This window comes from Podarcis vaucheri (genome assembly GCF_965113315.1).
Source record: "Podarcis vaucheri genome assembly, chromosome: 5".
In the NCBI taxonomy this organism is placed as follows: domain Eukaryota; kingdom Metazoa; phylum Chordata; class Lepidosauria; order Squamata; family Lacertidae; genus Podarcis; species Podarcis vaucheri.
Genome location: NC_138763.1, coordinates 71,964,054 through 71,991,944, shown reverse-complemented (window position 1 = coordinate 71,991,944; position 27,891 = coordinate 71,964,054). Strand labels below are relative to the sequence as shown.

The following is a 27,891-nucleotide window of genomic DNA, read 5'->3' as shown; positions in this document are numbered from 1 at the left end:
ATGTACAGGAGGAGTAAGGAGGAATGCTTCAGCTTTGGCTATCCTGCACTGAACACGGGGTTGCACTTTGTGACTTTTAAGGTCCCTTTCAGCCCTATAATTCTATGTGGATGGTACTGGTTGCCAGTTGGGTACTTCTGACATGGAACAGTAGCTTCAATTGCACAGGTTTGACATCACAACAACCTGGACACAGAACTCCAAGGTCACTTCCACTGCAAATAAGGATTTGAAACGCAGTGCATCTAAAGGATCATTTTCTAATCACTATTCAGTTATATTTCATGATGACGAAACATAGACCTGCTTTCATATAAATTTGGAGGAGAAGATGTAACACTGTAGAATTTTTTTAAAAAACGTTCGCATTCGTGAATTCCACTTATAACACTTGAAAGGCAACCGTTGGTTGTTGGAAATTATTTTGTCGGAATGTTTTTTACGATCTGAGCATAACTCGATTCATTAATTTCATCATTCTAATATTTTGGAGTTCACTCATGCTAAATGTTAATGAACATGAAGATAAAGACTGCAACGGACACAGTGAATTAATTGCAATTTGCTCTATTTCTTAAAGTCTATTTCTCAAACAACCATCAGAATTGGAGCCATCTGAATTTAATAGTCTTCCTGGAATAACTGAAATGAACCCTTCAATGAGTAAGAACTTCTGTGGAAGAAGAAGTTCCTCCGAAGACAGGAGAGTTAGAAGTCCAAGTTAGGTGTTGTTTACTGGACTCAAACGCATTGCAGACAAGGAACAAATGTTGACTTGTCACAGTTGCAGAAACTTTGTTCTTGGGGCGGGGAAGGCAGCAACATAGGCTAATACTTAAGATTCTTTTCAAATACCTCACTTCTTTTGCTTACAGCAAAAACACCAGCCAAATATGAACACATATTTTTAGGCCAAGTTTCAGTCGCTTTGCTATTCCAAATGACTTTTCTTCTACAAAAAAAATATCTCAGACTGCACAATCACAAATACAAAGGCATAGAGTTAAAGCAGCCTATAGTTTTACCTTGCCTTACAGGAACCTAGAATTTGGAAATCACACGCTGAACTCTTATCAAACCCAATTATGTGTTTTGTGTGCAAAATCCTTCCCCCTTTCCCTCCACTGTCCAGGGCAGGCATAGACAAACTCGGCCCTCTAGATGTTTTGGGACTACAATTCCCATCATCCCTGACCACTGGTCCTGCTAGCTAGGGATCAAGGGAGTTGTAGGCCAAAAACACCTGGATGACCGAGTTTGCCTAGGCCTGCTCTAGGGCAAAGCCACGTGATAGAAGGGGGCAAATGAGTTTCCCAATACACCAACCTCTCATCCTGCCAATGCAGGGCAGATTGAATTTGTAGAGGAGAAACTGCAAGGGAAGTAATCCTCTTCCTCAACCACCAGTTTTCTCCTTCAAATCCCCCATTAAAAAAACACTATTTCCTCTCCCACACCTGTAAGACAGACTCCAGGACCAGAATGCAGAGGAGATCAACTGGTGGGAGTGGCACTTCCAGAGAAGAACTCTGGAAGGGATTAAGCATCCCCTCTGGGGCTCCTCCTCTGCAAGCCCCCCCCCCATTCCAGGCTCTACATTCACGTGATTTTGGAAACCTCTTTGCAAATATAGTTTGCTGCACTGCCCTTCCTTTAAGTGCTCTCTTAAGACTGCAGTTTGAGCTTGTTGTTCTAAATTCTTGAATGTAGTGCAGACAGGCGCAGCTTGACACCAGCCAAGTCATGTAAAATCCCATAGCCAATAGAGCAGCGGTTCTCAACCTGTGGGTCCCCAGATGTTGTTAGACTACAACTCCCATCATCCCTGAGCTCTGGCCTTGCTAGCGAGGGGTGATGGGAGTTGTAGTTCAACAACATCTGGGGACCCACAGGTTGAGAAAGGCAGCAATAGAGGCTCAATAAACCCACTTTTGATCCCTGACCAAGAATACAAAAATTGGGTGGCAAGGGGTTAATCAAGCACCCAGGAGGTCACACTGCATAACTAAGGGGTTGTATTTAGCCTGGTTGGTTAGAGAATGGCGCAAGTGTGAATTAGCGCCACCTCTACACATGCATGGAAGCATGCACAAACAATTCAAAAGGCTAAACTATACTTATGTCTGTCTTCCATCTTTCCTCTTAAAATCCCAACTTTCATAAGCCTTTTTAAAACTTTAAGGGCAATCAGTAAAGGAAAAGCTCTTCAGAAGGTCATCAGACAATGCTTGTGAACTGGAAGGCTCTCTCCTGTGTCCACCAAACTGCACATACCTGATCGAGATAAATACAGTACCTTGCATACCTGCGGGACCAAAGTCTTGCCTGGTGAGGAACACAGCATGGTCATGGTATTCTGCGTGTTCTGGGTCCGAGCGCTGCTGAGAATGGGCCCAGCGGCAGACCTGCTCCAGGCTCCGAGACGGGTTCCCTCGCTCTATTAAACTGATCGACTACAGGAAACGAGGAAATGAGAAATTCATTCAGGATGAGTGAGCCTGGCCAGAATTTAAAGTGGGGCTTCATAAAGTCTGTTTCAGAAACTCTAGTTCAAAAATCATACTCTTGTGTCAGAAATACGGCGTGAGGCTTGCAGCTGATTGGAAATTTGCCTTCTCATAATGAGTCAGCAGCTCAAAAATAAATGGAAACCTAAAAAGGCATTCTTCCATGAGTGACAAAACCCCGTAAAGCAACTCAAAACATGCTGTTCCATGGAGACAACTCCCTATAACATTTAGGCAGCTATCCTGTGGGCCGAATCCTGGAAGCCACAGCATTATCTCTCAACGGCAGTGCTATAGCTCTCGAAGCTGAGATGGGGAGATAAAAACTCTCAGCCTGTGACAAGCAAAAAGCAACTGACCATCGTCATTCCAGGGCTGCAGTGCAGAGGGGCAGTAACTGCTTTTTACTCAGGAAAGCCCTCAGCTGCAAATATGATGTGTGTGCGTGTTTTGAGTTCTTCATGTGTGATGCGTGTGCTGTAGGTGGCCTGTAGGTGTGATGAGTGAACAAGTGAGCAGATGTGTGTGCGTGTAAACGAGTGCGCATGTGCACATGCATGAACTCACATACAAGTATGCATTGACCACACCCATATGATTCTCAAAGAGGGGGCTGGCCATCTATGCAGCCCTTGGCCTAAAAAGGACTAGCCAACCTTGACTTAGATGGATGAACAGAAAATGAAGGAGATCAGTTAAAAGACTGACAAGCAATCTCCACATTTATCAAGTCTTTCCCTAGCATCTGAGCCCTACGTTTGCTCAGTCCTCTCCTCTACTTTCTATTTTTAAGAATATGGATAACAGCCAACACATTAGATCCCCTACATGTGGCCTGTTCCTCCAAGGCTACAACATGCCAGTTCTCTGAAAGTACAGATTTCCGTTAAATCTGTTGTTGTCCTCTCTACTGCCCTCTCTCTACCACCTCCCCAATGCCCACAATCTCTTATAATCCACCCAGCAGAGCAGGACTAGGGAAACTTTGGCCCTCCAGAAGTTGTTGGACTACATCTCCCATCATCCTTGACCACTGGCCATGCTGGATGAAGCTGATGGGTACTGCAGTCCAATAACACCTGTATGGCCAAAGGTTCTGCACCACTGTTTACCCCATTATTTCTGGCATGAGGGATGTTAACGCTTGGCCAATTAGAGAACAGCTAGTACAGAAAAACCATGCAAACTGGTTTGCAAACTTCTTACTTCCTCTGCCTAAAGCCTGCACATATATCACATTAGAAAGAAAAGCTACTAATATCTTACCTGTCTATATCCCACCATGATCATTCTAACCAGCACAATGTTGATGTGGACCCCCAATGATTCATCGTGGTAAATTTCATCTACCTAGGGAGCCAGGGGGAAGGGGAGGGAATACAAAAAAAGCCACAGGTTAAAAAGTATGCATCACGTTCTGAGTATGAATCATGCTTCCACCCTCACCTTGTTCATCATCAAAGCAGCACAGTGATTATTACCTACAAACTCAGCTCCACTTTTGTAGAAAGCAACCCCCATTTCTACCTGAGGACTTCAAGAGGAGCTGCGGTTTTGACCTGGTTTCCCTTGGTCTGAATCTAGTTGTAAGGAGGGTGACTGGGGCCTTTGTGAGAGAAACTAATAGGACAAATGAAGCAGCAGCAAAGAGGCCCCCCTAGGCTGAAAATATATTAAGTGGTTTTCCCCCTCAGGACATGGTAACTTGGGATCTTGCTACGCAAAGACACATAAGGCTGCTTTGGCACATAAATACCAATAAAGAAATCACCCTATAATGGGCTCGTGTGGGAAGAAGGGCAGGTTATAAATTTATTTCTACTACTATTAATAACAATAATGGCTTATCCACCAATGGTGTCACGCAAAGTGGCATCTTGCACAGCAGAAAGGGTAATGTAGACCAGTGTTTCCCAAGCTTGGGTTTCCAGCTGTTTTTGGCCTACAGCTCCCATCATCCCTAGCTAGCAAGACCAGTGATTGAGGATGATGGGAATTGTAGTCCAAAAACAGCTGGAGACTCAAGCTTGGGACACACTGATGCAAATAAAGGGCGCATTGTGAAAATATTATCCAAGAAACATTTTATGCATATGAGATACAAATAGGGCCCAGTCTTTATTCACTTACTTACACAAACACAAATTTTTGTATCACCTTCCAAAAGAAATTTCTGTGGTGGTTTACATATTTCCACTTTTCACACTAACACACACGCAAACAAATTCCTGCCATCGATCCTGGATCAAATGCTGAATAAACACAGAATGACTTGTATGCCGTCTCACCAAAGCTCTTTCCTCTTTCTGCTTCTTTCACTGCCCTCCCTGCCTCTTCTTCCCTGACCTGATACACATTTAGTATGTCTCTATAGGAGTCCTCCATTTGTATGCAGGAACCTAGCATGCGCTGTGGGAATTGCAAAGGGAGAAAGGTGAGAATAAACTTCCATTAGCATCACTGGAGGAGGGAAAACCTGTTATATTAGAGCAGAGATAGTCAAGGCTGTGCCCTCCCCAAAGATTGTTGGATTCCAGATCTGACCAGACCCATCCAGCATGGTCAATGGTCAGGGCTGATGGGAGTTGTAGTTCAACACTCTCTGGAGGACAACACATTGGCTACTCCCAAGTTGAAAGAGAACTTGCCCCAACTACCCTTGCATTAAGAATTTGTGCAATAAAGATTAGCCCTCCCTGTGCTAGACTTCATTCCCTTCTTCCCTCTCTCAAAACACCCATGAAAATGTTTCTGAAAGATTACAGGAGGGATTGCTGTCTTCTACAGAAAAGGAAGTCGAGATGTAGCAGGAGATAAATATTTAATAAACAAATACATTGGGGGGGAAATATTCTCAGTAGCAATGTGTAAACTTGGCTAATAATTTCCCCTCTTTTCCTGTTCTGCCCCTCTGCTACAGTGCCAGGTGCTGAAGGAACATCTTCTTTTACCATAAAAGACCAATCTTGAATAAACAAAATGTTCAAATAAAGACAGAAAGCTAGATGGTGGTGATGATATCACCAAGTGGAACTGAGAACAGCTGGATTTCCCACTAGGAGTTCATCAGCCATGAAACATCCTGCAAACATTCAGCAGATTCAACGAATGGCCAAAGAGTGGGTGGAATTCATCCAGCTAAAAGGAAAATATTTACATCCGAACACAGTTGCACCTCACAGAGAAACTGGATGTCTACTAGTCATTTTGGAGGGAAAAGTCCAAAGGAACATGAATCAGGTTCCCGAACCACCCCTCAACCCCATCACTGGTGGAGTGGATGAGAAAGGGGAGAAATCTTTCCCTCTCTTCTCACACACATGTATATAAATTATTTCCCTACATCAATTATTACCCTATTGCTCTACTCTTTGCCACACGGAGGGGCACAGATCAGTTGTTCCTACGGTAATGGTGGCTAACCCACCCACCCCATAAAATGTTTCCATGTGAACTCCTCAAGCCCCCATCCCCCTTTCCCACAACTGGCCTTAAAAAATGTTCTGGGGTCTATAGCCATGGCTGAGGGGCAAGCAACACACACTGGGCAAATGAAGCCAGTTGCTGAGCACAGAACAGGCCCTCCTTAGACAACACTGAGGCGATACACATCCCCTGTAGGACCTCCTCCCAGTCTGTTCCCTTAGCTGTCTAAATGCAAACAGACAACAGAGAGTTCTAAACCGGCCCAATTTAGTAGGGGGTTTTTTCTTCCAAGACTACATGATATCATTATTTACTACCATATCATATGTAAAACAGAAATGGGGTTTTCCATTTTTGGGAAAGGAGTCACGCTTAATAACCAGCAAGCAAACAAGACAATTTAAATATTTTCCAAGTATCTGAGACAGAGATATTTTCCCTGTACACTATCATAATTTCCCAAACTATGAATAAATATGTGAACTGGACGCATTTTGATGGTTGAAAAAGTTTGCACAAAGCGGAAACCCAGAACCACAATCTTCCACACCCCCTCAGTACGTATCAATATAAGAAAATCTAGAATAAAGTTCAGGCTCTAGCAGTCCTCTTGCTGAAAGGTCTTCCAGACCTAGGAAGGGCTCCATTTCCTATGCTACCTTAGCCAAACTCATCCATATCAAAGGAAGTGCCTCTGAGTACATAAATGGTGTAACAACCACTACCTCAGTACAATTCTGTAAGCTGTCCAGAGTGGCTGGGGAAATATAATAATAATAATAATAATAATAATAATAATAATAATGATGATACAGATGCACAAATAATAATACAGATGCACAGATCCAGAGAAGATGATGCATATGCACTCCTTGCTTCCTAGAATGGAAAATGCATGGACAAAAAAGGTGCATGAGTCCCACTGCTGGATCACTGCATCAGAAACTGGGACTGCACACACTGTTCCTGCAAAAACTGTTCCTGGCACTGGATTGGGAACTGTGTGTGCAACTCCGAGCAGATGGCCAGCTGTATCGGCTGAGACAGGACCAATTGTGATTTGGAGGCAGGGACGGAATTTAGACTCTCCATCTCTTCTTCCTCCAAAGGACTAGCACTGGCAAAGCTGGCATTAAGCAGCCAACTGCTGTTTCTGTACCTAGATGCTAACAGGTGCGCCTTAAAGCAGCATGCGGGTAGTTGACAGCTCTGCTGACATCTCTCTGGGTTAGGGTTGGAGGCTACAACAGAAGATAGGCTGGAAGCAGTTCCTAAGGCATGTGAATCCTTCAGTAGCTACCCTGCAGCAGATGTTGTCGAACTTCAGTTCCCATCAGCCCCAGCCATATGGCAAATTGTCAAGGAAGAGAAGAGTGGTAGTCTAGCAACATCAGAAGGGCATCGCATTGCCTACCCCTTGCACATAGTTATATAGAGAGAGTTAAGAATGCTGCTGAATAAAATCGGATACTTAGCAATATAAAGCGTTAGCACAACGAGTCTGGCTACAATCAGTAATAACTATTAGCATAAAAAGCATACGAGCAACCTTGCCTTGGAGATACAAATTTACTGTCTGTATGTGGAGAGGGAATGTCACTACCAAATATTTCACTAGCAGTGAGCATGCCAGCTCGTCTCTGAACCAGGCAGAGCTGACCTGAAGTGCCTTCAGCATGACTTTGGCAGCTCACAAACAAAACCTCAAGAAAATGGGTTGGCCTCAGCCCAAGTCAAGGAAAGGGGGGAAAGAATGAGGACTGAATGAGAGGGAAGACAGGAGAGAGAGAGCGCAAAACTATGTGCCTTTAAACATTAAGCAAAGCAAACACAAGTCAACTGCCAAGTGGAAGAACTTTGTCTTGCTCAGAATTGTTAAGCAAATTCCTTTCCTCACCTCTCCAAGGAGTTAAGTCACTTGTTGTACATGCACACAATCTGAATTCGGTCTGAAGCGGAGTTGGGTGGGTGAAACCAATCTATGCCCACTCTTCTCCCAGTTAATGGGAGAGATAGTTACGCACAGAGAGAGAGATCGCAAAGTGTTCTGGAGTGTGGTCAAGCCAGCTCTAAGTGGAAGAGCAGAGCTGTTTGTGCTGGCAGCAGCAAGTTGTACACTTGTTCCTATTCCACCCAGATGAGATTTTTTTACTGCTAGGAGGGGAGATTTTATATATCTGCTGCTATATGTAGACGCAGGTAGCAAGGCAACATCTGTGTGTAACAAAGAACTGCTCCTTTTATTTTTAAAAGGGCCAGACAGCAGAAAACAGATGGCGTGGAAACATCACTCGCGGGGCTTTTGAGACACGTTTGAGCATCTAACGCTTCCAAGCTCCTGAGAACGGAAGTGCGGTTTCTCAAAAGCAAGGGAAAGCCCTTTCTCATTCTAATTCTGAGTCACGGTTTCAACAACATGAGACAGAAACAAATTGATCTACACACAAAGAGGTGGATGGAGAACCACCAGCGAGTCTCCTAAGACAGTAGTCTGCCAAGGACCAAAAGGAAGTTTCGTTTCGGAGGCAAGGACTGGAACTTGCAGGTGGGCCTCAAGGAATGAAGACATACCACTGATGGGTCTCTTCATTAGTCAAAATCCTCACGTGGCATGTAGGTGTTGGGTAAGCAGGATCAGTGCAATGGACACACGGAAGGAGGGAAATTTAGAAGGTCTCCAAGAGACATTCATCAGAAGGGCACACCAATGTTATTAACTCCACCATCATCATGGGCACCGTCCATCTGTTCTGAAAATATGTTTCTAATCAGGTTCCACTAAGAAACAACGCTTAACATATAGATTAAATCATGATTACAGATTGCCTTCAAAGCAAGACAAGCTTGGTTTGAACTGTCTTTCTTATTAACCATGTTTAAGTTTCCTCTTGCAAAACAGCAACTTGGAAGCCAGATATTGCTTGGAACCATGACAAGGGCAAATGGTTAAAGCAATGGCATAGAATAAATATGGAGGGTTATTTTTTGTTTTTTAAAAAAATGGTTGAGGATACTGCCAAATTCTACCCCAGATGTGATCTAGCATTATCTGGGGGTTTCTGGCCCTTTGGGGTCTTGATTTTGACAAGGACTGTCTGGAAGCTGCAGTGGGTCCCATCAAGTCCCCCTCTGCACCAGGTCCCACCAGGTCTGGGCTGAGCATTGAGCAACTGAAACAAGGGAGAAAACAGTACCTCTGAAAAGAGTGCAACCAAGCATCAAAATGCAAATTACGTTAACTGTGTGGCTAGCAACCACATCAGGAGGTTTGGAAATTTAATCCCAGGTACAAGTAAAAATAATAAGAATAATTTATTATTTATACCCCGCCCATCTGGCTGGGTTTCCCCAGCCAACCTGGGTGGCTTCCAACAGAATATTAAAAAGAGGATAAAACATCAAACATTAAAAACCTTCCTGAACAGGACTGCCTTCAGATGTCTTCTAAAAGCCAGATAGTTGTTTCTTTCCTTGACACCTGGTGGGAGGGCATTCCACAGGGTGGGCACCACCACCAAGAAGGCCGTCTGCCTGGTTCCCTGTAACTTTGCTTCTCGCAGTGAGGGAATCACCAGAAGGCCCTCAGAGCTGGACCTCAGTGTCCGGGCTGAACGATGGGGGTGGAGATGCTCCTTCAAGTATACTGGGCCAAGACCATTTAGGGCTTTAAAGGTCAGTACCAACACTTTGAATTGTGCTTGGAAACGTACTGGGAGCCAATGTAGGTCTTTCAGGATCGGTGTTATATGGTCTCGGCAGCCACTCCCAGTCACCAGTCTAGCTGCTCGGTTTAGGGCCCAATTTTCCTAGAAACAGTAGCATATGTGGAGGTGAGCTTTACCCCTTTCCTTCCGAACTGTGATTCTGGGGGTGGGGTGGGGTGTGCCCGGAGGAGTAGGAGATAAAGCTGCCCTCTTGCTGTGGTCCCAATGAAAATTGGAGGGGGTTGCACCTAGGTTAATGTTTTTTTTAAAAAAAAATCCCACAGTATGGCTATGAGCCACACAATTTATGTAATGTGTAGCTTAGTCCTGAGCAAATTACATCTGTGCAAAGATATTCAGACCTGTGAAAAGCTTCACGTGTTGTTTCACGGGGGCAATTCATCACTCCAAGGTAAGGGAAAACTTTGCACTACACAAAGGGGGTAAAGTGGAGGTCACACACAAGTAAGGTTGGAGGGGAAGTTGCACTCCAGAGCCAGCAAAACCGTTAATCCCCACTTGCAGTAAGTTGAGAAAGATTTGACTAATGAATCTACTTGGCACAAATCCTTCTAACGAACAGATTAAGCTCACACACAGAGAGAAAAGATATTTAAGCTTTAATAGCAGAATCCAACCAACAAAAATGTCACAAAGCCATCAAGATCTCCAACAACACTCGATAGCTAACCAGGAGAATTTTCTTTCAAATGGAGGGGGGAAAATGAGATGTAATTTTTTTAAAATTACAGTGGTACTTCAGGTTACAGACGCTTCAGATTACAGACGCTTCAGGTTACAGTCTCCACTAACTAAGAAATAGTACCTCGGGTTAAGAACTTTGTTTCAGGATGAGAACAGAAATCGCGCAGCGGCGAGAGGCCCCATTAGCTAAAGTGGTACCTCAGGTTAAGAAGAAGAGTTTGGATTTGATATCCCACTTTATCACTACCCTAAGGAGTCTCAAAGCAGCTAACATTCTCCTTTCCCTTCCTCCCCCACAACAAACACTCTGTGAGGTGAGTGGGGCTGAGAGACTTCAGAGAAGTGTGACTGGCCCAAGGTCACCCAGCAGCTGCATGTGGAGGAGCAGGGAATCAAACCCAGTTCACCAGATTACAAGTCCACCGCTCTTAACCACTACACCACACTGGCTCTCAGTTTCAGGTTAAGAACGGGCCTCCAGAACGAATTAAATTCTTAACCCGAGGTGCCACTGTAATAAATTAAAGGCAAATCATTTTGCTAGAACACGGTAGAATGATGGGGGGGGAGGAAGAACTTACCTTATGCCACAGGAATAATAAAAAACAATAGATCTTATGACTGAACAGTGACTGACTGGGAAATGCTAACAAGATATTACTCCCTTATTGAAAACAGTACTTCCCATTTTCCTGAAGATACTTGTAGCCCTGTGCTGCTGGGTCACTTTCAAAGATGGCTTCCATGCAACCAGAATGAAACATTCAGTTGTCAATTAGCCCTGGAAGCAAAGCCACTTGGATTGGCCAGAGTACTGGAATATTATGCAACCTTAAGCTGATTTAATAAAAGGAAGGTTGCCTGGCATACAAGCTACTTAGCTTACTTCATGGCACATTTCCTGACCCCAAGATGCTATTATGGGGGTTCTCATGAAGCACATTGTGATGTGTCCCTGATGAAGTGAGGCTCCTACTTACAGTAAGTGACCTCTTCATCTCCAATTGACATGCAGTGACCCATTTCCTTCTCTCTATTCCACTCTTGTATAGGCAATAAACTTATGTGCCTTGGGGAAGAATGAAGATAATTTTGGGAGAGTCTTGCAAATTGTTTCAATGAAACAATTTGCTAAATAAACAAAACTTACCACCCAGCTGCTAAATCCATCGTTCTAATGTCCCTCTGCTTGCTACATAAAAGACACACGCACCAACCAACCCCCCCCCAAAAAAAAATCCAATTCTGGCTTTTCCCCCCTCCCTCTTCCTTTGGCAGCAGCAATTTCATCTCCACTGTAGCAGCCAATATCTGTTCCTTGCCAAACAAGGTCTTGTGCCACACATCACGCAGAGCATTCCCCGTCTGGAAAATATCGCTAGCTTTGGGATTAAGTTGCATTTTAACATAATGCGGTATGCTTTTAATCCAGGAGCTTCTTATTTTACCTAACCCGTCTCCTCTTAAACCAGTTCTAAATTCAGCTCTTTGCTGCTTCCCAACTACCAGCACTTGCGGTGGGCGAAAATGGTTCGGGTAAAGGCATTTTGTTGCCTAAAAAATGCACATTTGGTGTCAGAATTGGGGGGGAGGTGGGAAACACCCCAAAAAGTTTGCCTCTTTTTGCTGCCTGCTGTGCCTTTAAAAACATATATTCAACTTGTTTTGGTGGGGGAGAACAGTCCTTCCAGGATGGCCAGCTACCATTCCGTCTCCCACAATCCAGCAGTCAGCACATCTATATCAAAACATAGCAGCCATTGCCTTCTAGGAGGAAAAATGATGCCATCAATCTGCACATCATGGTTCTCTTTCCTACACAATCCAGAATTTTAGCAAGGGTTGTGGTGGAAGGAAGATCCATCTCTGAGAAGAATGAATAGCAGAGCGGGGCGGAGATAACGCAAGACAGAAGCACATATATTTTACAGAATGAGGACAGAGAACAAGGAACAGTGCAACAAATGTTTGCAGGGGATTCTGTGATAAGTGATGTGATATTGTTTGATATGAAGGCCCAAGAACAAGGAGTCAGCTGTAACTGATGAACAGAAAACGTAATTGTGCACCCAGCTGTTTAGAAGAAGGAAAATCCAACTCTGGTTTGATATCTCTTTTCTTCACATATGGTTCAAGAAAAAGTCAAAGTCTTGTTTTTATGGAAAGCGGGCCACAACTGCATTTGACAGGCATAGGCAAACTCTGGCCCTCCAGGTGTTTGGGACTACAATTCCCATGATCCCTAGCTAACAGGACCAGTGGTCAGGGATGATGGGAATTGTAGTCCCAAACATCTGGAGGGCTGGAGTTTGCCTATGCTTGCTTTACATACATTGCTCCCTTGAGACCCCACAGGAAGATATCCAGTCCATACAATGGACTGAAAGGGATATCTTGGTGTATGTGCAGAAGTGTGGGGCTACGTGTATGTTCTAGAGCAGTGTTCCCCAACCTTGGGCCTCCAGCTGTTTTTGGACTACAACTCCCATCATCCCTTGCTAGCAAGACCAGTGGTCAAGGATGATGGGAATTGTAGTCCAAAAACAGCTGGAGGGCCAAGGTTGGGGAACACTGTTCTAGAGCCTGAACATGATTGCTTCTCTGCAGTGGGGAAACATCCTTTGCAGAGAATCTGAGCTGGGCATGCTAAAATAAACCCACTAATCTGGGGCACAGAATTAATGATAACAGAGGAACATCTATATCAAAACATAGCAGCCATTGCCTTCTAGGAGGAAAAATGATGCCATCAATCTGCACATCATGGTTCTCTTTCCTACACAATCCAGAATTTTAGCAAGGGTTGTGGTGGAAGGAAGATCCATCTCTGAGAAGAATGAATAGCAGAGCGGGGCGGAGATAACGCAAGACAGAAGCACATATATTTTACAGAATGAGGACAGAGAACAAGGAACAGTGCAACAAATGTTTGCAGGGGATTCTGTGATAAGTGATGTGATATTGTTTGATATGAAGGCCCAAGAACAAGGAGTCAGCTGTAACTGATGAACAGAAAACGTAATTGTGCACCCAGCTGTTTAGAAGAAGGAAAATCCAACTCTGGTTTGATATCTCTTTTCTTCACATATGGTTCAAGAAAAAGTCAAAGTCTTGTTTTTATGGAAAGCGGGCCACAACTGCATTTGACAGGCATAGGCAAACTCTGGCCCTCCAGGTGTTTGGGACTACAATTCCCATGATCCCTAGCTAACAGGACCAGTGGTCAGGGATGATGGGAATTGTAGTCCCAAACATCTGGAGGGCTGGAGTTTGCCTATGCTTGCTTTACATACATTGCTCCCTTGAGACCCCACAGGAAGATATCCAGTCCATACAATGGACTGAAAGGGATATCTTGGTGTATGTGCAGAAGTGTGGGGCTACGTGTATGTTCTAGAGCAGTGTTTCCCAACCTTGGGCCTCCAGCTGTTTTTGGACTACAACTCCCATCATCCCTTGCTAGCAAGACCAGTGGTCAAGGATGATGGGAATTGTAGTCCAAAAACAGCTGGAGGGCCAAGGTTGGGGAACACTGTTCTAGAGCCTGAACATGATTGCTTCTCTGCAGTGGGGAAACATCCTTTGCAGAGAATCTGAGCTGGGCATGCTAAAATAAACCCACTAATCTGGGGCACAGAATTAATGATAACAGAGGAACAAATGGATGTCTCCAAAGATCCAGTATCACAAAGTTTACAGTGCAGCAATAGTTTTCAACCAGTCCATCGTGGCACCCTGGGGTGCCTTGAATGATGGTCAGGGGTGCTGCAGGCAACACTGGCCTCGATCCCTCTTTCCTTCCATCCCTTCTTGGATGCCCTCTTGCATCTCTGCCTTCCAAAGGCTTGCACAGCTGTTTGTTGCAGCAGCCCTGGCTACAAGCTCCCCAGGAGAATGGTGCGTCTGGGCCTGGGCAGAAGTTGCTTCCCAGACCCCTGTGGAGCAGTGGGAGAAGGAACCTGTCTTTGGGGCAGGGGTGGGGCAGCTCAGAAAACAGAGGCAGCAGCTACAGCTGCCCAAAGGACTCTCAACGAGGGGGAGAGAAGAGAGGAGGCTGAGGGAACACTCCACAAGGGAGAGTGTTTGAAAAGGGGTGAGGAGCTGCCAGCTCTGCAGGCAAGGGGTGACATAACTGGGCTCCTGAGCCCCACAGGGGTGCCGCAGAAAGAATGTAGTTGGTCAAGGGAGCTGTGGACCCAAAAAGATCGAACACCTCTACAGTACAAGGTTGCTGTTTTTAATGTTTCTCATATTTATTTTTTAAAACCAACAGCGACTGCCATTTTAACTAATGTCAGCAGAACCAAGCCAACATCAGCGTAATATATTCTAAGTGCCTGCGTGTAACATTCTTCCCATTGCACTTGGATAGGTCTCCAAGCATCCCCAAAGCCAATGTTTGGGCCACAGTAGATAATCAGGCCACCTCATTAGTGCCAAATGGTAACTGTTACAGTTCTGAACCCAGCTCATTGTTAGAATGTGGTGGGAAGGATTTTCTCCCTCTAATCAGATTAAGGTGGCAGGAACTAGTGAGTCCTCCTCATGAAAACCCGGCAGGCTCACAGACAGCTGCCTCAAGGGCCTCCCCCACCTTCCAGCCCCACGTAGAGGATCACTGGGGGGAAAGAGCTTTGTTCTTTTTAAGTGCTGTGAGCTTAATATTTCTTAACCATTCTGGCAGTTCCCTCACTGCGAGAAGTGAGGATACAGGGAACCAGGCAGAGGGCCTTCTCGGTAGTGGTGCCCCGCCCAATGGAACGCCCTCCCATCAGATGTCAAGGAAATAAACAACTATCTGACTTTTAGAAGACATCAGAAGGCAGTCCTGTTTAGGGAAGTTTTTAATGTTTTGTGTTTTATCGTGTTTTTAATATTCTGTTGGGAGCTGCCCAGAGTGGCTGGGGAAACCCAGTCAGATGGGTGGGGTATAAATATATTATTATTATTATTATTATTATTATTATTATTATTATTATTAATACCAGCAAGGAGAAGAGTAACCATTGGGACATGGAAGCAACCATCAATGACAAAAGCAGCACTGCAAGATTGCAGATTAGGAATCTTTTGCACTTTCTATGAACGCAGTGGTTCTCAAACTTTTCCCCCTGGGCCACACTTTCAGAATAAAAATTTGCTTGTGCCACACCTAATCTTTTATCGATAAGGAGTACAAAATTCGAAAACAAAAAGAAACAACTCCTGTCAGTGCTTCATTTGCTAACACATGAACACAACTACTTTATAATATGGTCATGGGACATCCAGAAAGTATACTGTAAAACAATGCAGAGCCAAATAAGAACATGAATCATTCCCTCTTGCTCTCATTTTGAGAAGATATCTATCCATATTCTGCAAATAAAATAAAAAAATACTTTGGCACTATACCATACTACATTACACTAGAATGTTTAAATGTTTCTTTGGTTGTCCTTGAATCTTCCTGCCACACTTGCCACCACTCTCTTTGAGAACCACTCCATTAACACAATAGCTGAACAAAAATGTCCAGGGAACATGGGGAATCTACCTTACACCAAGTAAGACCATTGGGTCCAGCCAGCTCAGTACTGTCTACACCAATGGGCAGCGATTTTCCGGGATTTCAGACAAGGGACAATCTCAACGCTACCTGAAGAATATGGTAGGTCTTCTGCATGCACTGCTAAAGTGCTCTTACTCCACCCCTTGGGCTTTGTAGCCAAAGAATGCAGAGCTCCCACAAATTTCTACCCACTCTGTTCCAACACATGCTAAGGCTGTGCATATGAGTTGCTTTCAGGTTTGAGTTAGAATCTAAAAGAACCTGAATGTTCACGTGGCTAGAGAATCTCACTCGTCTTCTGGCTTTCCTTACCTTCTATGCACATTCACCAAATTCATGTCCCATATAGGGTGCCCATGAATACAATTTTGAGACTCCACACTTTTTTATAAGGCTGGCTTTTAAAAGCAATTAACACATATGCACATACTGTCCATGGTCTCACATATTTGGCCATTTGATATTTTGTGTGCTCAGTCTTGTTGTGTATCATTGCATTCATGAAGGCTAGAAACTTCCTTTGTGTCGTTATTCTTTATAAAAGAACGCTTGGATCTTCAGAATTCTAGAAAGATGAATGAATGGATCAATTTATTGCAGTCACAGACCAGAGATAGAATTCTAGGGAGATCCCAAAAACTGAACAAAATGTTTTTTGGGGAAATCTGTGCAACCAGTGTAATGTTTATGTTGCAAACAGCATAAGGCACTTTAAATGGTTTTCATAAAGTTCAATATATCTGAACGTTTACTTGGTTTACATTTCTTACAGTGCAGTCCTGCGCTTGTTTACTCAGGAGCAAGCTCTACTATGTTCAACAGTAGGTGTGTACAGTATTGCAGTCTTAAAACTGCGCTAACAGGAATACACTTTATTTTTAAAGCCAGCTTTTTATATTATATCATCACAACAGCTTGAACTTATATGATTCATTGACAGCCTAAGCTGCTAAAGAAACAAATATTGTTTACAATAATAAGAGGAAAATGAATCCATGGCAACACAGATGTACACGAGTATTCAGTCATCATCCTGTCCTAAATATAGACTTCATTTCCACATAAACAGCTCATGGGCAAAAGACACACTTCATCCCTATGTTGATAGAACTGTTTCAATATAGGGAACTTCCGTTTTCCATTAAGAAAACGCAATTAGGATACATCTTACAAACAACTGAAATAAGCTCAGCCCTTTAAAATCTCAGGGCGTTTATAGTTGAGGAAAACAGCTCAATTCCATTCAAGGCAGCCCTATATGAGAGTATATCCCATGCAGGATTTAGCCCTTGAGGGCTAAAATAATACACAGTGTATTGTATCTCAAACCTGTCAAAAGACTTCTTGAGACAGACTTGGTTCTCCCTTAAGCCCTGCCTTGCTCTCTCTCTCCATTAACACTGTGGTCTCTCTACTCACCCAAGAAACCAGTTCATCAAATCCTTTCTTCTTACAATCTGACAAGAGCTTCGCCAAGGCTCTCCCTCTTCAGCCTTGCCTTGAACTAACAGGATTAGTGTTCATTTGTGTGGTCTTGGTCAGGCTGTGATTTATAGCTGCTGGCATGGCTCCCTTTTGTATTCCTTTCTGATGAACTCTGAACACCGCCTTGCTCCCCCCGGGTCACCCACCCCACAAAAGCACAAGGGCATTCTGCTCAGCTGTGCATTCCTCTAACCTATTTCCGATTTAAGAAGGAAACAAGCTGCTTCTGAGGAGAGCTAACCTGCGGCGTCCTCCCATCTTCCACTCCCACATGTCGAAGTCTCCTTCCTGCAATGGTTTCTTCCTCTGCACACAAGACTTCAGCATTTGCAGGACAATTTAAAGTATCCAAAGCACACGAAATTTTCCCATCCCACAAACGGGATGCCTCGTAAAAGACCAAATGATAAGGCCCCTTCCCTGCTGGCAACTAAAAATGCAAAATATCCAGCAACACAGCAGCTAAAAGCAGTAATAAAACAAGTCACAAACCGTCAGCAGTTGGTAAGAAGTTTAACACCCCATTAATTTGGGCTCACTGTTCCAAACACCCATTAAAACATAAGTTTCCTGCATTCTTTTCACAGCAAAGACTACCTCCTCCAGATAAGGAGGTTCACACCCTGGTTGCCACTCAGCAACCTGCCCCTCTGCCAGCTGATCTAACCCTATCAAACAAAGGAAGAAACTTGAAGCTGTGGGAAAGAATACACAGAAGTATTATTGGGGAAGGGCCTTCGCTCAGAGATAAGAGCACATGCTGGGCATGCAAAACATTCTAGGTTCTATTCCCAAAATCTCCAAGTAGAGCTGGGGTAGATTATTATGAGAACCCTTCTACCAATCAATATGCACGATACTGAGCTAAATGGGCCAATGGCCTGCCTCAGTATAAGGCAGCTGATCTTCCTATGTTCCTGTGCCGTGAATGAGTTGAGAGAATATTTGGAGCAGGGAGACCTCCTAGAGAAGTGGGGGAAGAAGCAACCCCTTGAGGTTAAGATGGTTGTTGGCTGTTAGCGTACTAAAAGAATCTGGTTCTCAGTTGTGTGGCATTTAAAAAATAGAAGGAAGTTGGCGTCCCACTTATTCAGAAAGATTTATAGACTGCTTAACCACAAATATCTCCCAGCGATGTACATAAGGTTGCAGGCAAAAGGCAGCTAAAAACCCACAAGACTTATTGAAAACAAATAGTTCTCTTACTCCCTGGGGAGTTCGCTTGCATCCATTTAATTTTATTCCACCTCAGCCACATTTGGGGACTATTGTAACAGTACTGAGAAGAGAGCGAGACTTGTCAAATTGCGTGTGGGGTGGGGTGGGGGGACTACTGCTTGGGAAGCGGTCTAGGCCAAAACACCTTTTGAAGTGAGAGGCCCCCCGAGTGGCGCGGTGGGAGTCCAGTCTAAAGAGAAGCCTCTGAAAGGTCAGCAGCAATGATGGATAACTAGCAGACGAGGCCCTTAAATGGTGGGTGTTGCTCACCAAGTGCCGGGAGACTTGACAAGGGTGCGAAAAGAAAGTGTCAGAACTAAAAGAAGGGACAAAGAGGAAGGAGAGAAAAAGGTCTGCCTGGAGGCTGGTGAAGGAAATAATGCTTTAGCAAGCTATTCGTTTTGCATCTTACCCACAGAGGTCATGTTTTCTCCTTTTTTACCGATCTTTTCTTCTATCTCATTAAGCTCTCCAATGGGCCCTTTTTCCATCTGAAAAGGCAGCTGCCTCTCTTCCACTCCTCCCCGCCCCCCGCCGCCCCCCCCCCGCAACCCAGCATCCTGAACATTTCACAGAGTGAAAAGCGTTCCCTGCTGAGTATAAACCATGAAATGGGGTTGGAAATGAAGCTTTTGATTAAACCTGACAATTTCAAGCTTCTCATGCCGTCCTCTAGAAGCTGGGGAAAATGACATCATGCATGACACCCAGTTGCACAGGAGGGGCAAGCGCAGGCTCAGGGAGTGGCGGAAACCCCTTCGCTTCTCTACAACTTGGGTTCGTTTAAGGAGCAAATTGGTGCACTTGAAAGGGGAGGGTTTCCAAAGCACCTCATTTAAAACATCAAGTTTATAGGGAGACGAGACGTCTTTGCATTTACGTTTTGCCATGTGACAAAGTTACGATTTTAATATTTTGATGGTTTTTCCTGTTTGTTTGTTTTTTTGCTATTGTTTTACTGGGTCTGTTTTACGAGTTCCTGAATGATTTTTAACGCAATGTATTGTTCTTTTTATGCTGCACTTTGTGCCCTTAAAATGGTTGTAAGTCACTTGGAGGATCCTTTATAGGGCAAGCAACTAATAAATTGACTAATAATAATAATAGATGAACCAATAGCAAACAAACCATTCTGCACATGTAGAAGCACATCGTTTATGCAGAGTAGTTCTAAAACACAGCTGGCGTATAAAATGGCGTATAAATCTGAGGGGCAAGCCAAGGTGAATGCTCGGGTCCCTAATATGGCAGGGAGTTCATCTCTCTGGCAAACATTAATTAAAAGCATCCATCCTAGCATCACGATGACATCTGTTGTCATTGTTGATGCTAGGATAGAACCTCTGCTCCAAAAAGGGAACCACTTCTTTTGAAATCACTCCAAAGCTGCTCTGGTATTTGCTGAAGTCTGACCTCTGGTAAAACTGCAAGCAAAACATCTTTTAGCTGGTCACTTCCGACAAATTTCATTATATATAGCCAGAGTTTTAAATGGGGATTCACATCATCTGAAAGATTTCACCCACGAAAACAGTAACTGAGGTGCCAGAAGGATCTGACAGTTGGTTACTACTAACTGTTGATCAGACCTTTTGATCAAGAGTCATGATTTCCTTTGTAGAGAATCTGAGCAACTCCCTGCTCCGACAACCACTTTCCCACCCACCCAGCCCATGGAATCCGACAGGGAAATGGCCATTGAGCCAATCCAACTATCCTTCGCTTGGGTAGGCCCCTCACCTTCGAACACAACATCAAATGCCATTATAAGACATGAAGGTTTCACAATATGCACCATTACGGCCTCACAGACTTCTAGGATACATATGTGCGCTCACACAGTGAAACTACGTCATCCGATGCAAACAGCAGATATCCACACTCATGTGACTAGTGGATATGCAGCCCTCCCTTCCAGTCCCCATCTGTAACAGTTAAAATAAAACAACAGAGAGCCTCACTATGTTCATAAGGGTGAGGACGTAATTCTGGACGTGTTCTTTCCCATGGAATCGCACAACGGAATCATCCACGGCCAGCAGAATCTCTATGTTGTAGTCATCTTTCTTGGCGTGGCGCCTCTTCCGATCTGCTTCGCCAACCTGCTCTTCAATTAGGTTCAGTGTGTTTGGGAGCTGACCTAGGCTAAAGCCTGGAACTAGGAAAATTGAGAGCAAAGATAAAGGGGTTAAAAAACTATTGCTGGTACAATTGTGAAATTTCAGTAGTTATTCTGGTCTCTAAAATTTATTATTCTGCAAAAAAACAAAACAACCTCGAAACACATACACCACAAGCCAAAGCATGCAAGTTATGTTCACACTGAAACATATATACTGTAGTGTTCGGACGATCTTAATTGCTGTGAGTCAAGCTATCACTATAATCTGTGTCTAAAGTACTGCCTGCTGGGGACCAAGAATTGGATCAGAAAGCCTGAATGCGCCTTAAACAGGGAAAAGGTAGCCATGCTGGCCCATAAGAAAAAAAATCCAAAATACATAGTAAGGCCAGACTATTTATTAGGTCAACCAAAATGTCAAATCTTGAACACTATTTTGTGACCTTTTTGGTTGGCCTAAGAATAGGTATTGCCCTGCCATGTATACTGGAATTTACATTCCTTGATGGCCTTAGCTTACAGAATTCCACCATTGTCAGTTTTGAAAGGGCAGAGAAACAGCTAACAGCAGTTTTGCATTCTGAATCTGGACACAGAAAGAAGTGGAAAGACCTGAGAGCTTTGAGCTTGGGTATAGCAGGTGGAAGGGGCACAGAGGTCCATGCTGATGGCTGGGAAACCTGGGGCAGGATTAGCAGTTGTGCTGTCAGCTTTTACTATGCTCTGCTTGCATATTTGTAAATAAAAACCAGTTGTTAGACAAAGTAAATCTCCAGTACTCTCTCATGCAAAAGAACGCTAGACCAGTACTTTCCCTAGACCTCTCTCCACCCAGAGGGAGTGCTTAAGAATACGAGTTGCATATGTTGAGATTTTATGGTTTCAGAATTCTGGAGCACTTTTGTCACACACACAAATAAATCTCTTCTGTGTATGTGCAACAACTTCTTGGTGACTGACAAAGGCAATCTGTGTTTCTCTTTGTCCTCCAGGAAAGAAGGAAGCTTCTCCCATCACAGTGTGTCAGTCCTGGGGAAAACTGTATCTGCTCAAAGATGCCAGGCCCTGAAGCTCTTAAAAGGAGAAGAAGCTATGCCTTTTTGCTTTCTATATGTAAGCATATAGATTGATTGATTGATTGATTGATTGATTCATCCCCCAATACAGAAATAGCATACAATAAAAAAGTTAAAAATAGAAATCCTCAATCAATAAACAAGACTATAATCATTAAAAAAATCCAACAGCAGAACAGTCAAACATCGGCTTTCAAACATCTCAGCTGCCAAACATTTTGGAAGCCGAACGCCAGAAACCCTGAAGTAAATGCTTCCGTTTTTAATGGACCGGCTTCCACTGAGCTACCACTGTATTTTTCTCAATTTTCTCTGTAAATTTGCAGACCGCCCTTCGATCCTTGGTTTTCAAATGTTTCCTAAGTCAACCGGACTTCCGGAATGGATTACGTTCAAAAACCGAGGTTCCACTGTATATGAGCTACGATTCACAACCCACAAAAACAGAAACTATGCAAAGCAAAGAGCAGATAATATGAACATAGAGTTAGTGGTTGCCTTTCTGGTTCTACCAAAGCATCTGGAAGGTTTAAGAGGGAGAAACAGAGTCTCCATATAAGAAAGAGAAAATGTGTGTTTTCCCAGTAAGGGACAAAAGCAAGCTAATGAGCACTAGGTTTTTATTTGCAAGCAAGCAGGATTCCAGCTCTGCTTCCTGTGGAGAAATGGTGGGGGGAAATGGACAACATTTCAAACACCACCTTGGCAAGAGTCCCTCTTCAGGCATCATGTTTTTTCTGTCCTGGAACTGTTACGGAAGCAGATAGTGCCTCCGTGTCAAATCTATCTGGAAATGGATGTGTGGGAGCCATGGACACGGTGCTGGAAATGTGCATCCATCTCAACAGGAAGACTTACCTTCATTATGGTGGTCCTTGTATGCTTCTGCTCTCTGTTTGACAGTAGACCTACGGTAGACCACATGAGCTCTCCCGTTCTTTTCTTTCTCCCACTGCCCTCGCTCCAAGGGCTCAATAAAAAACTCGCCGCTGTCTGTACGAATCAGGCCTGCCTGGAGAGCCATGGAAGAAAACGGCAAAAGAAAAATAAGGAAGTGTGTACTGGTGATGTCAGTTTGAAAGCCATGTTTGGCCCCTATGTATTCAGCAGTACTATTGACATATCCTGGAACCTCCCAACTTCTGGAGTGAAAATGCAGAACTTCAGTGATCATGCAATTTATACTATTTGCAAGGCTGGACACCACAAATAGTTTCTCTTGCTGATAAAGGAGTAGCAGTGTTGTGATTTTCTTGCTGTATTAAACACTATAGCACTGGGAATTTGTGCATATTTCCATTAGAGACAAAACACAACAAATCACAAGCCCAGACATCAGGGGTCCGTAAATGCAAGCAAATATCCAGAATAGTAGAAATGGCATGTGGGGCGTAGCTGGTAACATAAACATCGTTTCAAGACACCAATATGTGCCATCAAAGGTGCTATTATGCACTTTAGAGTGACATTCATAACAACAGTAGTTCTGGTGCTATTAATAACTCCTGGTGATTGTGTGAACTTTCCTCATTTGTGCCATTACAAGTTTTGCTGGATCCTCTATACTCTTTCCAACTAGTCTTCTTAACGTGCAACTTGGCAGAGAACCCATGTCAACCCCTCCATTTTCAAATGCCTCCCTGGGTTTTGGTTAATCACAGTTCTGATTTCAGTTCACATGCTACATTTTGAATGCTTCAGGAAGAATCTGCCTTAGAAATGCAGAGCATCACACTGGTGAATACCCCCAGCCCAAGGAGTTGCTGCACGAAATCCTTGCGATACCAGATGTCTTTACTCTGAAATAAGCCTTGCGCTTCCAGTAAATCAGCATTGAGGCTGCCCATCAGTTTTATTCTGAAACTCCACCTGATTAAGGCTTTGGACAATCAAAAGGAAATCAAATCACACACTGCAGACTGACAAGATTTTGGCAAGGATGTTAATATTGACTTAGCGGTCACTGACTTTCCCTAATCACCACCCACTTTTTTCTTCATCTGTTGGCTATGAAAAAGCTCTTTTGTAACACACATCAGCGGTATCCTTTGAAGCTCTGCAACAATCCAGACTATTTTTTCAAGAAACATTTTTGTCCCTATTAAGCCAACAAACGCTTTGGGAATTCGAAACTAACACTGGCCATGTTACCATATTTGGTGGCCTCTAGTCCTGGGTTAATTCATTGCCGCAGAGCTGCCAATACGTGCCAGTCTGTCCACACTGGGAAATAAGGCCTGAGAACAATGGGTGATTTGCCTGCACTGCCAGAGAGTTGGAAGAGTCACTGTAGTGCTCTCACATTGACTGTGCAGTAATAAACTAATTTTGCACGTCAAGCAGGCGGCAGTTCATAGGAATGCACTGTAAAATCACTTACGTGAATATTAAATGCTCAGCGAGCTTTGCCTGGGGTAAACAGCTGGGCAGTGGAGGTTTATGTAGTACAGGTGGAATGTAATTATATTAAACCAGCCTTCACCCATCTGCCACCTTCCAGATGTTTTGGCTGCAGCTTGCACCAGCCCCAGCCAGCACGGTAACAGGTTGGCAAAAGTCAGTCTAGACTATACACACAAGAAGGAATATTGGTACCATAAATGTACCGCAGCTAGGGTGAGCTCAGAATACCTTATATGACCATCAGTTTCCCTTCTTCTATTTTTTACAGTTATACACGTGTGCAAATTCGTTTCTATACTGTGCTAGCATCAATGAAGAGAGCTCAATATAGGCCTATCACCTACCACCACCTCCAAAACCTCCCCGCCTTTCAATAGTTTACCCATCCAAAGCAGCACTAGAGCTCCAAACTGCAGTAAGTGGGAACAAGGAATAGCTCCCAAGGGTTGCCATGTCTCCTCTTTTTCCATGACATGTCCTCTTTTTCAGGGGTGAAATTTCTGTCTGGGTGGATTTTTTAAACTTGCCAAAATATCTCTGGCTATACTTTCTGGATGAGACATAGGCACAACTGGTGGTTGAAGACTTACTTTCCTCTTCTCTTCTCCTGCCAGACCCCTCTCAACAATATATCAAAGCTTCTATAGCCTACATATAGTAGGGGTATTTAAAATAAGAGTCATCATAGCATCCTCTTTTTTGCTCTTCAAAATATGGCAACCCTAGATCTCCCCCTCCCTTCACTGTTTGCAAATCAAAAAGGAGTGCACCCTAGAGTGGAGGGAGAGAGAGACCAGATCTCCCTTGATCTCTTTTAGGACCTCCACACCCATGAATGCGGGAAGATTCAGGAGACAAAAGAAAGCTTCACTTTCACACATCACATGCTTAAACTACAGAAGCTGCTTTCACAAGATGGCCACAAAAGAGGAATAGACAAATCAGATAAGACTATCAATGGCTACTAACCACGGTGGTTGTGTTCCACCTCCACTTTCCAAGGCAGCACACCCCCGGACACTGGCTGCTGGATATCACAAATAGAGAGAGTTGCCATTACCCTCACGCCCTGTTTGCAGACTTTCCAGAGGCATCTGGTTGGCCACTGTGAGAACAGAATGATGGACCAGATGGGCCTTGGCCTCAACATGGCTCTTTCTGGGTTTTCCTTACTACATCTGGACACTGTCTCCATTGACTAGTACAAATGTAAAAGGTAAAGGGACCCCTGACCATTAGGTCCAGTTGTGACCGACTCTGGAGTTGCGGCGCTCATCTCGCTTTATTGGCCGAGGGAGCCGGCGTACAGCTTCCGGGTCATGTGGCCAGCATAACTAATGGCGAACCAGAGCAGCGCATGGAAACGCCGTTTACCTTCCCGCCGGAGCGGTACCTATTTATCTACTTGCACTTTGACGTGCTTTCGAACTGCTAGGTTGGCAGGAGCAGGGACCGAGCAACAAGAGCTCACCACGTCACGGGGATTCGAACCGCCGACCTTCTGATCGGCAAGTCCTAGGCTCTGTGGTTTAACCCACAGGCCCACCCGCGTCCCAGTACAAATGACTTCTAAGTAAAAGTGCATAAGGATAGTGAGCAGTGTACTGATCTGGTTGAACACTTTCTGGGACCTGATGAAGTTTGATCCCACACATGCTTACATGGAAGTAAGTTCCTTACTGATCTCAATGGGGTTTAAGCCCAAGTAAGTGTTTATATGATTTGTTGCCTCGACATTGCCTGCTCCTTTGCATTTCTGCAAGAAAGCATCAAGCAACCCTTTCTTATGACCTTTACATGGAATGCAAAGCGCAGGTTGCATGTTACACACTTGTCAGCTTCCTGGGATGACTGAAAAAACAGTCTAGACAATTGATTCTAATGATCTGCTCCCTACTGGGCAATCTATTTTTCCATGTTATAACGCTGCCTTTGAACAGATTAAGGTCACCGAACTGCAGGTGGCACAGGGCCTCTGCTAATGAGTGGACCAACGCAATGTTGGTCCTGAACCTAGAATCATACTTTTAGAAAACAGCACACACAGAGACACAACCTCTAACCTTTGCAATCACCAAAGTGTTCTTGTGAAGACCTGCCTCATTTGCACTCCCCTCTCCTGGGCTAGGAATAATAATTACTTCCAGGGAAAGGGCTCACACTGACCCCACTGTTCAAGCCAGCCTGAGAAACAAAACCTTTTTAAAATTATGTATCTGCAAGAATGAATGGGAGTGTTGAGGTCATGGGCTTGTGTACACTTTCTGCTGTGCTGTCCAGGAAAGAAAATTCAGTACAGAGCTATGAACATGCATGGCTTTAAAAGAGGATTGGCAAAATTCACTGACAATCATTGGCCTCTAGTCTATTTTACCTCCACTATTGGAGCAGGCAACCTGCCTCTACATTAGTTTATGGGAATCGCAAGGAGTGAGAATTGTTATTGAACTCCAGTTCTGCTTGTGAGTTTCTTCACTGTGACAATAGGATGCTGGGCCTTTGGTCTGCAGCAGCAGCGGCTCTTCCTATGTCATTAGGCTCCCAAAAATCATATTTAAATGACACATCTTGCAGTAGTTCTTTTTTAAAAAGGGAGGGGGGTTAAGCATTTTTAACTGGATATAGTGAAATTCTGGTGTGCTTTCAATTATCTTATTAGTCAAATGTTCATTTCAGTTAGTTTGGTTTTAGTTCTAGCATTTTTAATTGTATATCACAGGTTCTTTTTTTGCTGTTGTGGCAGAAAAAGAGCAATTTTAAAACAAACAGGACGATGCACTAACAGTGTGATTGCCTGTGCAGCCTTCTCAGGAACAAGCATCACACAGTTCAATGAGGCCTACTCCCACATCACAAGGTCTATAGTGTCTATAGTGAAGTGTCCCAAACTTGGTCTCCAGCTGCTGTTGGACTACAACGCCCATCATCCCTAGCTAGCAGGACCAGTGGTCTGGGATGATGGGAATTGTAGCCCAACAACAGCTGGGGACCCAAGTTTGGGAAACCCTGGTCTATAGCTTCTTCTACTGCATATGTCAATGGCAAAGGGAGAAAGCCTAAGAAGTCACCACACTGTCAACATAACAGAGCTTGTTCAGAAGACAAGCAACAACAGCAAATTGGGGGGGGGGTGTTAAAAGTTGTTCTATTGCCTTATTTCTCCCTCCTTTTCGGAGGAGGGATAAAGGTGCAGACATGGCTACGAAATGTCCCAAAATGATCCCATACAGGAGCCTAATCCCCCTTATTTTCTCTTCTCCCAATGGGCCTGGCACCAGCCTTTTCAGCCAAGCACGTTTCTCCGCTGGAATCTCATCAGCTGAGCAGCTCTGGAGTTGGGAGCCAGCCCCAAGCCAAAGAGAGACTGGCTTGGCAGAAGCTCCTGGCAGCCCCCAGCACGGGAGGCTAGTAGGCAATGCTTCAGTAGACCCTGCCAAACTCAGCACCTCCCTGCCAGCCTTCTTGGTAAAGTTGGGTCTCAAACATTTTAGTTGGCTTGGAGGGGATGAGCATATGACTGGACTCCAGCCTCTAGGCTGACGCGGGTTTTCTCAACAGTACACAGTAAGATAAAAACCCTGAAGCGTTCTGTGTATAGTGGTACTTAATTCATTCCGGAGGTCCGTTCTTAACCTGAAACTGTTATTAACCTGAAGCACCACTTTAGCTAATGGGGCCTCCTGCCGCCGTGCAC

General features: G+C 44.1%; 1 protein-coding gene across 4 annotated transcripts in view; it reads right to left on the bottom strand.

Annotated features, from left to right (window-relative positions):
- ADAMTS14 (ADAM metallopeptidase with thrombospondin type 1 motif 14) overlaps positions 1 to 27,891 on the bottom strand; it is a 70,633-nt gene that overhangs the window by 29,412 nt on the left and 13,330 nt on the right. For 3 of the 4 annotated variants that reach the window (XR_014219590.1, XM_082222014.1, XM_082222012.1), the window contains exons 3-6: positions 22,653 to 22,806; positions 20,558 to 20,754; positions 3,774 to 3,857; positions 2,297 to 2,453 (exon numbers count right to left, since the gene is read on the bottom strand). Coding sequence is in view for 3 of the 4 variants with exons in the window: in XM_082222014.1 (XP_082078140.1) it covers positions 2,297 to 2,453; positions 3,774 to 3,857; positions 20,558 to 20,754; positions 22,653 to 22,806 (592 nt within the window). In the remaining variant the exon portion in view is untranslated. The remainder of the gene's footprint in view (positions 1 to 2,296; positions 2,454 to 3,773; positions 3,858 to 20,557; positions 20,755 to 22,652; positions 22,807 to 27,891) is intronic. The other variant, XM_082222013.1, reaches the window with a different exon arrangement.